The sequence below is a fragment of the Oncorhynchus keta genome, chromosome 1 (assembly GCF_023373465.1).
Source record: "Oncorhynchus keta strain PuntledgeMale-10-30-2019 chromosome 1, Oket_V2, whole genome shotgun sequence".
In the NCBI taxonomy this organism is placed as follows: Eukaryota; Metazoa; Chordata; class Actinopteri; order Salmoniformes; family Salmonidae; genus Oncorhynchus; species Oncorhynchus keta.
In genome coordinates, this window is record NC_068421.1 from 51999437 (window position 1) to 52012993 (window position 13557).

A 13557-nucleotide genomic window follows, 5' to 3' on the forward strand; every position below is an offset into this window, starting at 1 on the left:
GATAGAGGACATGGATGGAGTGATCGCGATTCACCTGTCCACACTCATAAAAGAGCTCCTTAAAGGAGAAGGTAGCTGTTGAAGATGCATGAGCAAGCAGACACTCATGACGAATTAGTTGGACGGGCATTTGATTTCGATAGGCGTGCGCATTGTTTTCACTGGACTTCCTAAACTGTGTACAATGCGTGTAATAGTAATGACCAGGCAGCTCGTGAGTTTCAAATTTGGGGAAGTTTATAGTACGTATCCTACAATTTCTACTGACCTGCGTGCCAATTATGCACAATTTGGTGCAACATTTTCGTTTCAATAGCCTAATAACGTTTACGCGTTATTTGTTTTCAAAATCATTGTCACGTGGTTAATCATAAAAATCTGAAGTACAATTATAAAAATGTAACTATTGGCGAGATCACCAGCCACTGCCATATGCTAACATTGATACGGCTAAAGACATGAGAGCATATAACTCAAATATACTATAGTCTATAGGCCAATGCAGCATTAGGCCTATAACTTCGATCATCAACTAAGTAAAATGCATAGGCCTAAAGCCTACAGCTAAAAACAGTAGAAAGTACCCTGATGAAAATTAAATCATATTCATATCTCTTCTCCGCCGGTCTGCCTCGCTTTCTATGTCTTGACTTGAGCTATTGCTAGTGAAGTTCAACATTCTATGAAATCATCACACCGTCCAGCCAGAACTGTCCTAACGAATTTGCAACATTGTACCAACTAACCAGTCTTACAACAGTGAGATCCTGACAAAAATCTTATTTTTTAACGTTTCCACTAGATATATGGAAGGGTAGCCTAGTGGTTAGAGCATTGGACTAATAACCGAAAAGTTGTAAATTCAAATCCCCGAGCTGACAAGGTACAAAATATGTCGTTCTTCCCCCGAACAGGCAGTTAACCCACTGTTCCTAGGCTGTCATTTAAAATAAGAATTTGTTCATAACTGACTTGCCTAGTAAAATAAAGGTAAAATAAAAAAATCAGATCGTTACGTTTTCCTTGGTGATTATCGAGGAACTATGTTAAAAAAAACAGACTTTGTTGACTTCTGTGAGGCGAATAAAAAAATGAGTGGTGTACGTGGTCAATCAGCGATAACCGAAGTAAAGCCAGATTCAGATTGGATATTCGAAGCATATTCGCCTGTCGTTTTCCTTACGTCCACCAACAGCAGTTAGGGACCGTCAACATAGTGACAAATCACGTTTTAAAATGGTAATAGCTCTTTAACCATTACTCCTAAAACGTTCAAAACTGGTTCTAGTTAACCCAATGGCATAGACACATATTGCACACACTTCTTTTGTCGATTTACATCTCACACTATTTTAAATGATTTATTAAAATGTTCAACTTTCAATTGTGCCTTGGTCATGTGACCTACTGACTTCAAACAAGTTTCAGAATGTACACTCGGCAGGTGTAGATTGCATACCCTTTCGTTTGTCAAAATACATCTCACACGTTTTAATATTTTTTTTACTTTCTAATTTCAATAGCTCCTTGGTCATGTGACCTACTGGACTCAAACAAGGTTCAGAATGTACAGCCTACACATTGCACACCCTTTAGTTTGTCCATTTTCATCTCACAGAATTTTACATGCATTTTTTATGTTTTTCAATGTTTCTCAAGTCATGTGACCTGCTGACCTGAAACAAGGTGCAGAATGTCCACTGATGACCCTTCTATATTGCACACCCTTTAGTTTGTCCCTTTTCATTTTCATCGTTTTTACATACATTTTTCAAACTTTCTAATTTCAATAGCGCCTTGGTCATGTTACCTACCGGACTCAAACTTTGTTCAGAATGTACAATCAGTGGGCCTACACATTGCACACCTTTTAGTTAGCCCGTTTTCATCTCACACGATTTTACATAAATATTTCAAAATTAAAAATGTAAAAACCTCCATGGCCTTTGTGCTGCCCCCGGCCGCCCCTGCTTGGACTCGGTGTACCCCCCGCCGTGATGTAGGCGTGTGCACCTGGTAACCTGAAACAAGCTCTGTGCACCCGGTGACCCGCCCGCTTTTACTCGCTCAGAGACGAAGTCTCCAACCCAACCTCCAAAGCCTGAGTGCTGCCCCCTGTCCCTGAGTCCAGCCGCCCCTGCTCGGACTCTGAGTGCCCCCCCGCCAAAAGAGACTATCCCGGCGGCAGAGGCTGATTCCGTCAAGCCCATTCCCTTGGCTGTGTTTTTGCTAGATAGTAGGTAGGGACAGTGGGAATCTCGTTCACCATCTCATTCACCATCAATTATTAGATGATGAGGCATTTGGCTACCTCAAGAAACTCTTAATTATGTCCCGAGGTTTACCCCCGCTTCATCGAATTTCCTCACTTTGACACGAGGGGGTCACAGCAACCCCGAAGGTGGTTTGAGAGCAACCACGAAGGAAAGCATGCTACAGTCAGATATCATCAAATTGACATCCATTCGAGTCACGCCCGGCGGTATCATCAGAGGCTTTTCTGTCTTACAAACTGGACATCAGTTGCCGCTACTAACCTTCAGCGGACTTGAACTGGGTTTTTACACCCAATCGACATCAAGTGCCAGCGCAATACTTATAGGCTTGAGAACCAAATACCCCTCGCAGTATCTACCGGCACCATCGACCGGGTGTCGGAAAAAGCAACAGAAAATAATCATCCCCTTTCAATCATTTGCTTGCCCAGTCAGCTCTCCGGGACAGAGCCATAGGAACCACCTTTACCAGCGCTTCATCAATATTCCTCCCTTTGACATAAGGGGGTCACAGTCACCCCACAGGGAATTTGAGTGTGACCGCGACAGGTAGGTACACTCCTTTGAATTTCATCAAGTTGACATTCAGTGATCTGTGCCCAGTGGGAACCTAGGCTTCATCCGTCCATTTTATGGTTCCGCAGCAAATCAATGGGCGTGGATGGTACTACCCACATCAGATGTTGACCTCCCTCCCCAGAGAAGCTGGTGATACACCCCACTTCGTAGGCCATGAGCCAGATCCATGCAACGCCCTATCACTGTGGGGCCAATGGGTTTAGTTTCCGCCTTAAGTCTAGTGAGCATAGAGGAGACCTCCCCACCTACAATGTGTGGGGCTGGCGAGCGCCGTAGCTGGGGACATCCGTGAAAAGGGCCCGGCGCACTTACAGAGTTTCCGCCGCCAAACGTCAGACCCAACCCCCCTTCGGCCCACTGACGGACACCACCCCGATGAACCCCCGCACACAGCCCCTTGCGAGACCACGGACGAGGGACCGCGAGATGGGCCGGAAAACAAACCTCCAATGGTGGCGAGAGGAGGGCGATGGAGAGACTGCTCCCCCAGCCGCAGCTCGCGCCCAGCCTCGCACCCCAGCCCGACCGACCCAGGCCTTAGAGCCAATACATATCACAAAGTTACGGATCTTTTTTTGCCAACTTCCCTGACCTACATTGTCATAACATGCCAGAGGCTGTTCACCTTGGAAACCGGCTGCGGATATTGGTATGGCCCGGCGTGAGATTTACACCCTCTCCCCCGGATTTTCAAGGACCGGGGAGAGCTCACCGGTCGATGCTTTCCAGGGCTATGGCCCCTCTCTCAGGGCAAACCCTTTCCAGGGCGCCCTGCCTTTCACAAAGAAAAGAGAACTCTCACCGGGACTCCCGCCAGCATGTCCGGGATCGGTCGCGTTACCGCACTGGATGCCTCGCTGTGCTCGTCTCCGCCAGTCCGTGGACATTCTGAAAGTAGTTTGAGGTCATTAGGTTACATGACCAAGGAGCTATTGATATTTTTAATATTGAAAAATGTAAAATTGTGTGAGATGAAAATGGACAAACTAAAGAGTGTGCAATGTGTAGGCCCACTGACTGTACATTCTGAACCTTGTTTGACGTGAGTAGGTCACATGACCAAGGATCTATTGAAATTGTACATTTTGAAAAATGTATGTAAAATCGTGTGAGATAAAAATTGACAAACTAAAGGGTGTGCAATATAGAAGGGTAGTAAGTGGACATTCTGAACCTTGTTTGAGTCCCGTAGGTCACATGACCAAGGAGCAATAAAAATTCAAATCTAAAAAAAGTTTGCACTTTGTTTAAGCTCCCTAACTAATTCAACTTGGAATAGGAAATGCTGCTCACATTTCCACATGTTTATTAGCTTTGGAAAGCGAATTAATGTCCAAATCATGAAAATAACATCTGTGCAATGTTGTGCGCATTTTTCCTAACATCATGACACTCATTTCTAGTCTGTGGCTCAAGTGGTTTGAAAGCTATTGAGGTTTGATAGCGTGAATATCCATCGAATATCCAACTTAACTCTCTTTACCTCGGTTCAGCAATAAGACGTTGACAAAATGGGCACCTTCCTACATTTGCATGCATTCTGGAGAGAGATGCACCCCCCTTGTACTTGATCCAACATTTAAAATTACACTCAAAACACATTATCTTCACACATATTTTAGACGCTTTTAACTGACTGCCGCAACTTACTCAGATAAACCTATTGCCACGCGCACTACCCAAATTGCCATCTTCCCAAACACACTTGTGATTAGAAACAATCTACAACAAAAACATTTAAGAAGCGATTGATCATCTGTGGCTAAGTCATGCTCCCTGGTGAAGGGTGAAGTATTTTGAAATGATTTTATTTAGAGTAATTATATAATTTTGACGAAACATCAATTCACTTTAGGGTAAGTTTAGGTCTGCATATTATACCCATATAAACCGAATTGGGCTTACACTGGACAGATGTTGGCCCATAACGCCGGCCGTGCTGGAGAGGAAGGTGTTTCACAAATAATGCTTTATTGGTTGCACTGTGTTGGTTGGTGGATAGTTCTGAACCAGGTGTGGATTCATTTGTCTGGGCTATAGGTCTACAAAGCAGCTTTCCAAAACAAGCTTTTCACATTGCTATCGCAATAATTTAATTAACAAGAATTACCCCCCTAGTAGGCTACATGTTGAGCTTTTTCAATTTCTGCTAAAAAAAATAGTTTTCCTGCATATGCCACAGATATATGGAATAGAATGAAATAATTATTTGAAAAACTATCCTGTCTGTGTTGGTTTGTTTAACCGTTAGTCTATGTGGTTTAACAGTTTCGTGGTACTGTAATTGAACAGCGAGTGTTCATCGGTGAATGGCGTTGAAATGGTGCCCCTAGTGGTTTATAGCGTCAACCATGCATGAAACTAACGAGCGCTCTTCTCTTTCCCTCTATGGTACTTCTCCTTGTTGGCTGTGTGAGCGCACCAGAGGAGTGTCACCTAAAGTCGACGATTCGTATCGAAATGTGAGGCAAACGACGGGGAATTTCAAACAACATTGCCTAAATGATGGAACTGATAAAATGTAAGTAAGATCAAGGGCTTTTCATTGCCAAGAGAGGAGTTATTTATCTATTCTACTCTAAAGGAATTGTTAAATGACAATCAGTGATTTTAGAAGATACTGTATGTTGCTCATTAAAGAACGAGTTAAATGAGAGAACTATAATGGTACTAACATTTTTCATTTTTAGGGTAGCCAAATGTGTAAACAATTCAGACAGTTTAGTTTAGTTTATTAAACTGATATTGCACATTTATGTAGTCTAGAATACACTTTTAATAAGATAAGATCACTACCACAATGTTGTCTATGAATGTCTGCGTGTGGCTTTGCAAATAGGACTATTGAAGCAATTATTTATCTGACATGCGGAACAAAGTGTGATTGTAATTGTTCTTTCTGTACCTATGAACAATAACAATGAGTCCTGAATGTGTGATTCTCTGTGAAAAAAACGGGGCATCAGTGTGTTGCAGAGCTAAGGATAATAATACCCTTGATTTATCTAGTCTTTGTAGAATTTCTTACACATGGATGCATAATGCATCAGATTTTCTCCCTCAATGTCAGTTCAATTACCTTTAGACCTGTGTGACAATGACCTATTTCTATGGAAGGAACACATCATCTGACTCTTCTGTCTATCTCTTGTAGGGCAGAGAAAACCATGACCTGACCTGTATCTGGGCTGGACTATCTTGTCATTAATCAAGCCTATTACATTGTATCTGAATCCATAAGACAATTAAGTCATATGCAATCATAAAAATATCTGAGTTACACAGTACCCATCATCAAGCCTAGAGAGATGGTCCTTTCCGAGAAGAGCTCCAGGGCCTCGGGGCCTAAGAAAGCATGCAGAAAATGGGGCCTATGGCCCCAGAGTTTCCCCTCCCCGGCCCTGTGCTGCGCCTGTGGCCTGGGGATCATGCTGGCAGGCATCAACATCACCTTGGTGGGGGCTTTCACTTTCAAGTCCTTCATCCCCGCCAGCAACCCATCCATCGTCATTGGGCCACTGCTCCTAATAGTGGCTCTGTCCTTTTTTGGGGCATGCTGCATGTGTAGCCGACGGGCTCCGGCCCGCGATACCCGTAAGGCAAAGGGGGGCGAGAGCTGGGGGCTGATGCGGATGGGGGCCGGCGCAACGTTTGAGATGGAGACGAGCGAACACACGCTGCAGGACACCACCGCCGTGCAGCTCAGTCCCACCAACTCCCCGACCTCCTCCCACAAGTCTAGTAACTCCACCCATAGGGACACCCCTGCACTGCGGGCCTGTGAGGATGACCCTGCCTCCAGGGCCTGCGAGCTCACCACCTCAGAGACCTATAATATAGATGTGACACCTGATGACCAGGTCTTGACCGCAGAGGACCAGGCAATGACCTCTGAGGACCAGGCATTCACCACTGAGAACAAGGCATTGACCACTGATGACCAGGCATTGACCTCTGAGGACCAGGCATTGACCTCTGAGGACCAGGTATTGCCCTCTGAGGACCAGGCAATGACCTCTGAGGACCAGGACACCCCTGCACTGCGGGCCTGTGAGGATGACCCTGCCTCCAGGGCCTGCGAGCTCACCACCTCAGAGACCTATAATATAGATGTGACACCTGATGACCAGGTCTTGACCACTCAGGACCAGGCATTGGCCTCTGAGGACTAGGCATTGTCATCTGAGGACTAGACATTGACCTCTGAGGACCAGGCATTGACCTCTGATATTGATTATAAGGAGAGCATCCAGATGAAGGCTATACACAAGCCTTACCTAACATAGCAGGGCTGTCTCCTGGTTATTACATAAGCTGGTGCCGTATACTCCTCTGGTACTGTATACAGTGCATTTGGAAAGTATTCAGACCCTTTCACCTTTTCTGCATTTTGTTACGTTACAGCCTTATTCTAAAATGTATTAAATCATTTTTCAATCTACACACAATACCCCACAAAGCAAAAACATTTTTTTATATATATATAAATATAAATATTTGTATTTTATTTATTTAAATGGCAATATAACATTTACTTAAGTATTCAGACCCTTTACTCAGTACTTTGTTGAAGCACCGTTGGCAGCAATAACAGCCTTCGAGTCTTCTTGGGTATGACGCTACAAGCTTGACACACCTGTATTTGGGGAGTTTCTCCCATTCGTCTCTGCAGGTCCTCTCAAGCTCTGTCAGGTTGGATGGGGAGCGTCACAGCACAGCTATTTTCAGGTCTCTACAGAGATGTTTGATTGGGTTCAAGTCCGGGCTCTGGCTGGGCCACTCAAGGATACTCAAAGACTTGTCCTGAAGTCACTCCTGGGTTGACTTGGCTGTGTGCTTAGGGTCGCTGTCCTGTTGGAAGGCGAACCTTCGTCCCAGTCTGAGGTCCTGAGCGCTCTGGAGCAGGTTTTCATCAAGGATCTCTCTTTTCTTTGCTCCTTTCATCTTTCCCTCGATCCTGACTAGTCTCCCAGTCCCTGCTGCTAAAAAACATCCCCACAGCATGATGCTGCCACCTCCATGCTTCACCGTAGGGATGGTGCGATGTTTCCTCCAGATGTGACACTTGACATTCAGGCCAAAGAGTTTAATCTTGGTTTCATCAGACCGGAGAATCTTATTTCTCATGGTGAGAGTTCTTTAGGTGCCTTTTAGTAAACTCCAAGCAGGCTGTCATGTGCCTTTTACTGAGGAGTGGCTTCCATCTGGCCACTCTACCATAAAGGCCTGATTAGTGGAGTGCTGCAGAGATGGTTATCCTCCTGGGTGGTTCTCCCATCTCCACAGAGGAACACTGGAGCTCTGTCAGAGTGACCATCGGGTTCTTGGTCACCTCCCTGATTGCTCAGTTTGGCCGGGCGGCGAGCTCTAGGAAGGGTCTTGGTGGTTCTGAACTTCTTCCATTTAAGAATGATGGAGGCCACTGTGTTCTTGGGGCCCTTCAATGCTGCAGAAATGCTTTGGTACCCTTCCCCAGATCTGTGCCTCGACACAATCGGAGCTCTACGGACAATTCCTTCGACCTCATGGCTTGGTTTTTGCTCTGACATGCACTGTCAACTGTGGTACCTTATATAGACAGGTGTGTGCCTTTCCAAATCACGTCTAATCAATTGAATTTACCACAAGTGGACTCCAATCAAGTTGTAGAAACATCTCAAGGATGATCAATGGAACAGGATGCACCTGAGCTCAATTTCGAGTCTCATAGGAAAGGGTCTGAATACTTATGTAAATAAGGTATTTCTTCTTTTTTTTCATATAAATTTGCATTTCTAACATTTCTAACACATTTCTAAAAACCTGTATTCGCTTTGTCATTATGGGGCATTGTGTGTAGATTGATGAGGATTTTTTAAAATAAGGCTGTTACGTAACAAAATGAGGAAAAGGGGAAGGGGTCTGAATACTTCCCGAATGCACTGTAAACTGTGGGTACTGGAGTCTCTGGTCAAGAAGTTTCATCCTGGATATTTTTGGGGGATCATTTGAACTCATTAATGGCCATGATCTACGGTGGGCTGTCGTCATGAACCCAATTGTAAAATGGGATGAAGTGCATGTTCGAAAAACGAAAAACAAATCAATATGTTCTACTGTGCATATTTTTAAAGGACTGTTACATTATGTATTTAAACTTAACCTTGTCCCCAGACTCAATTGCTATGACAGAAAGCCGGCTGAAGGATGAGGTTAATTCAGACGTGGAAAGAGGTGTTGACTAGATTATCTCAGATATTATAAGAGCAAGCTCTGCCAGTCAGTCTCAGCGTCAGTTAATGTCTGCGTCCCAAATGGCACCATATTCCCTTTAGGGCTCTGGTTTAAAGGAGTGCACTATAATGGAAATAGGTGCCATTTGGGACACGTAAATATGAGGAGGGGAAAAAATGAAGAAGAGGAGAACTAAGCCTCTGATTCGTTGTAGATTGTGTCGGTCTCCCTGTCTGGCTAAATCTAGTCCGCAGTATGATAAAAAAATCATGTTAATCTTGTTTGAATGTTGTACTAAGATCTGGGGACTGTGGGGAGGATGATGGCTACATTTACAGCAAAACCCCCTTTGGCGAGGAGCTTATATGAAGTACAGTTAAATAATTTAAAGGGACAGTTCACCCAAATTAGACAAATCCAGTAAGCAATCTTTGGACAACGTAAAACAGCAATCTGTGCTTTGGTTTTGTGTACCTGGCCACCTGACTACATATCCGTTAAGGAAACCAAGATGTAATGTAGTAATTTGGGTGAACTATGCCTTTAAGACTGTAAAAACATCATGGCCAGTACCAGCATAGACCCTGCACAGACCCTGTCCTACTATTTTGAGGTATTCTTATTTATTTTCTTGGCCTATTGGTAAATCCTGTTACCTTGGACACCGTATGTACAGTACAAAGGGACAACTTAGTATTTACAGCAAAGTAAGGCTCCTTTCGTCATGAAAGCTGGTGAATCATTGGCTAGCAGAAACTGTGATTCCTGTCATTTTCTCTCTGTGTCACCTGCAGGTATTGCCTTGTAGTACTAATGTAGAGCATTAAAATACATATGTCCTTTGTATTTTTTTCTTATACTGTATGCTAGGATGAGGGAGATGTTATTCGATGTAACTGTTGTACAATAAATGTGATGGGTTTGTTGGGAAAACATAAAGAAAATACTGTTTGCAACCTAAAACTGACTCCGATATACAGTATGCTTACATTTCAGATGTACTGCAGGACAAACATTCTGGGAGTCTAAATGTAGCAAGCCTCCTAAACCAGATCTCCTCCTTGTAGCTTGGGGATGAGATTAACATGTAGCTGACACCAGACAGTAGACAAGTTTCAGACAAGACAGTATACACCGAGTGTACAAAACAATAGGACCATCTTCCTAATATTAAGTTGCACCCCTTTTTGCCCTCAGAACCAAGGGCACAACTCCCCCCAGTTTTGTCATTGGAATGTGATACAAAACGAGGCAACGGTGTGTTTTAGGACCATGTGGACGCCTCCGAGAGGGCGAGGAGGGTTGGCTGTTTGGAGTGTTTATCCGCTCGGATCAAAAAATGATGCCCCCCTTTTCTAAAACCAAAGTTGCGCCCCTGCTCCGAACAGCCTCAATTTGTCAGGGAATGGACTCTACAAGGTGTCAAAAGCGTTCCACAGGGATGCTGGCCCACGTTGACTCCAATGCTTCCCACAGTTTTATCAAGTTGGCTGGATGTCTTTTGGTTGGCGGACCATTCTTTATGTACACAGGAAACTGTTGAGTGTGAAAAACTCAGCAGCATTGCAGTTCTTGACACACTCAAAACGGTGCACCTGACACCTACTACCATACCTCGTTCAAAGGCACATAAATCTTTTGTCTTGCCCGTTAACCCTCTGAATTGCACACCGAACGAACACATAACACCATCGACGTCTCGATTGTCTCAAGGCTTAAAGATCCTTCTTTAACCTGTCTTCTCCGCTTCATCTACACTGATTGAAGTGGATTTAACAAGTAACATCAATAAGGGACCTGGAGTCACCTGGTCAGTCTGTCATGGAAAGAGCAGATGTTGCTGATGTTTTGTACACTCAGTGTAAACTAGACCAGGCAGGATGTGGGGATAATTCTGTCTTATCAGCAAGGATCCTGTGCAGTGAATACAAAACACCTCCTTCAGCTCTTTCTACAGTGTTTTGCCCACCACCACCACTTGGCATTTCACCCAACAGGCCGTGGCAAGGCGAGACTGTCTGTTTACTCATCGTTACACATCTGCTGTCCGCAAACACAGCTAGCCACACAGCCATACATTACAACGAGCAGAGTTCACAGCAGACAAGACCAGTGCAGAGGAAGCAGATGCTCCGAGTTGACACAAAATGGCCGTCTGGTATTTCAATAACACATTAATACAATGTCTTCAGAAAGTATTCATACCCCTTGACTTACTCCACATTCTGTTGTGTTACAGCACGTGTCAAACTCCCTTCCACGGAGGACCGGGTGTCTGCGGGTTTTCGCTCCTCCCTTATACATGACTGACGAATTAAGGTCACTGATTAGTAAGGAACTCTCCTCACCTGGTTGTCGAGGTCTTAACTGAAAGGAAAACCCAGCAGGACCTTCATGGAATGAGTTTGACACTCCTGTGTTAAAGCCTGAATTCAAAATGGATTAAATAGATGTGTTTTCTCACCCATCTACAACATAGACCAGGGGTCTTTTCACAGTCCCCAAATCCAGAACAAATTCAAGAAAGCTCACAGTATTATATAGAGTCCTTATTGCATGGAACTTCCTTCCATCTCATATTGCTCAAATAAACAGCAAACCTGGTTTTAATTTTAAAAAACAGATAAAGCAACACCTCACGGCACAACGCCTCTCCACAATTTGACCTCCTAGACAGTTTGTGTGTGTGCATTGATATGTAGGCAACGTGTGCCTTTAAATCAACTGTATGCAGTTCTGTCCTTGGGCTGTTCACGTCTATTGATGTTCTGTATTCTGTCATTCTGTATTATGTTTCATGTTTTGTGTTGGACCCCAGGAAGAGTAGCTGCTGCTTTTGCAACAGCTAATGGGGATCCTAATAAAATACCAAATACAAAAACACATAACACCACAGAATGACAAAGTGAAAGCATGTTTTTAGAAATTTTAGCAAATTGAAAATGAAATACAGAAATATCTCATTTGCATAAGTGCTCACACCCTTGAGTCAGTACCTTGTAGAATCACCTTTGGCAGCGATTACAGATGGGAGTCTTTCTGGATACGTCTTTCCACACCTGGCTGTGCAACATTTGCCCATTATTCTTTTCTAAATCCTTCAAGCTCTGTCAAATTGGTTGTTGATCATTGCTAAACAACCATTTTCAGGTCTTGTCATAGATTTTCAAATAGATCAAAACTGTAACTTGGCCACTCAGGAACAATCACTGTCATCTTCTTGGTAAGCAACCACAGTTTAGATTTGGCCTTGTGTTGTAGGTTATTGTCCTGCTGAAAGGTGAATTCATCTCCCAGTGTCTGGTGGAAAGCAGACTGAACCAAGTTTTCCTCAACGATTTTGACTGTGCTTAGCTCCATTCTGTTTCATTTTTATCCTGAAAAACTCCCAAGTCTTTAACCATTACAAGCATACCCGAACCCATAACATGATGCAGCCACCACTATCAACATTCACATCGACAGGGTTGTAGTGGAGCGGGTAGAGAGCTTAAAGTTTCCACATCACTAAGGACCTATCATGGTCCAAACACACCGAGACAGTCGATAAGAGGGCACGGCAATGCTTACTCCCCCTCAGTAGGCTGGAAATATTTGGCATGGGTCCTCAGATCCTCAGAAAGTTCTACAGCTGCACCATCGAGAGCATCCTGACTGGTTGCATCACTGCTTGGTATGGCAACTGCTCGCGATCCGACCACAAGGCTCTACAGATGGCAGTGCATACGGCCCAGCACATCACTGGGGCCGAGCTTCCTGCAATTCAGAACCTCTATACCACGACGTGTCAGAGGAACGCCCTAAAAATTGTTAGTTTCCAGCCACCCAAATCATAGACTTTTCTTTCTGCTACTGCACGGCAAGCGGTACTAAAGTGCCAAGTCACGGGCCAAAAGTCTCCTTAACAGCTTCTACCCCCAAGCCATTAGACTGCTGAACAGTTAATCAAATGTCTACCAGGACTATTGACAACCTTATTTTAGTACTATTTATTCATTATTCTTTTTTTGCACTGACTCTCTTGCACAGGCTCGATGTACACTCACTGGACTCTAACCACACACTACACTTACAGTCCAACACACACACACACACACACGCACGCACGCACGCACGCACGCACGCACGCACGCACACACACACACACACACACACACACACACACACACACACACACACACACACACACACCTTCACACTCTGCTACTCTCTGTTTATTATACATGCATAGTCACTTTACCCCTACCCACATGTACACTACCGTTCAAAAGTTTGGGGTCACTAAGAAATGTCCTTGTTTTCGAAAGAAAATAACTTTTTTTGTCCGTTGAACAAACATAAAATTGATCAGAAATACAGTGTAGACATTGTTAATGTTGTAAATGACTATTGTAGCTGGAAACGGCAGATCTTTTATGGAAGCTGGATTAGCTAACACAATGTGCCATCGGAACACAGGAGTGATGGTTGCTAATAATGGGCCTCTCTA

General features: G+C 44.1%; 1 protein-coding gene across 1 annotated transcript; it reads left to right on the plus strand.

Annotated features, from left to right (window-relative positions):
* The first annotated feature begins 5244 nt into the window (after window positions 1-5244).
* On the plus strand, window positions 5245-10025 carry LOC118387380 (uncharacterized). Its single transcript, XM_035775681.2, has 2 exons — window positions 5245-5376; window positions 6010-10025. Exon 2 carries the CDS (start codon window positions 6164-6166, stop codon window positions 7025-7027), a length of 864 nt encoding a protein of 287 aa, XP_035631574.1. The 5' UTR covers window positions 5245-5376; window positions 6010-6163; the 3' UTR covers window positions 7028-10025.
* The last annotated feature ends 3532 nt before the right edge of the window (window positions 10026-13557 follow it).

What these genes read in the sequence shown, in the direction of transcription:
- LOC118387380 (XM_035775681.2), top strand. Translation starts at nt 6,164, where the DNA reads ATGGTCCTTTCCGAGAAGAGCTCCAGGGCCTCGGGGCCTAAGAAAGCA.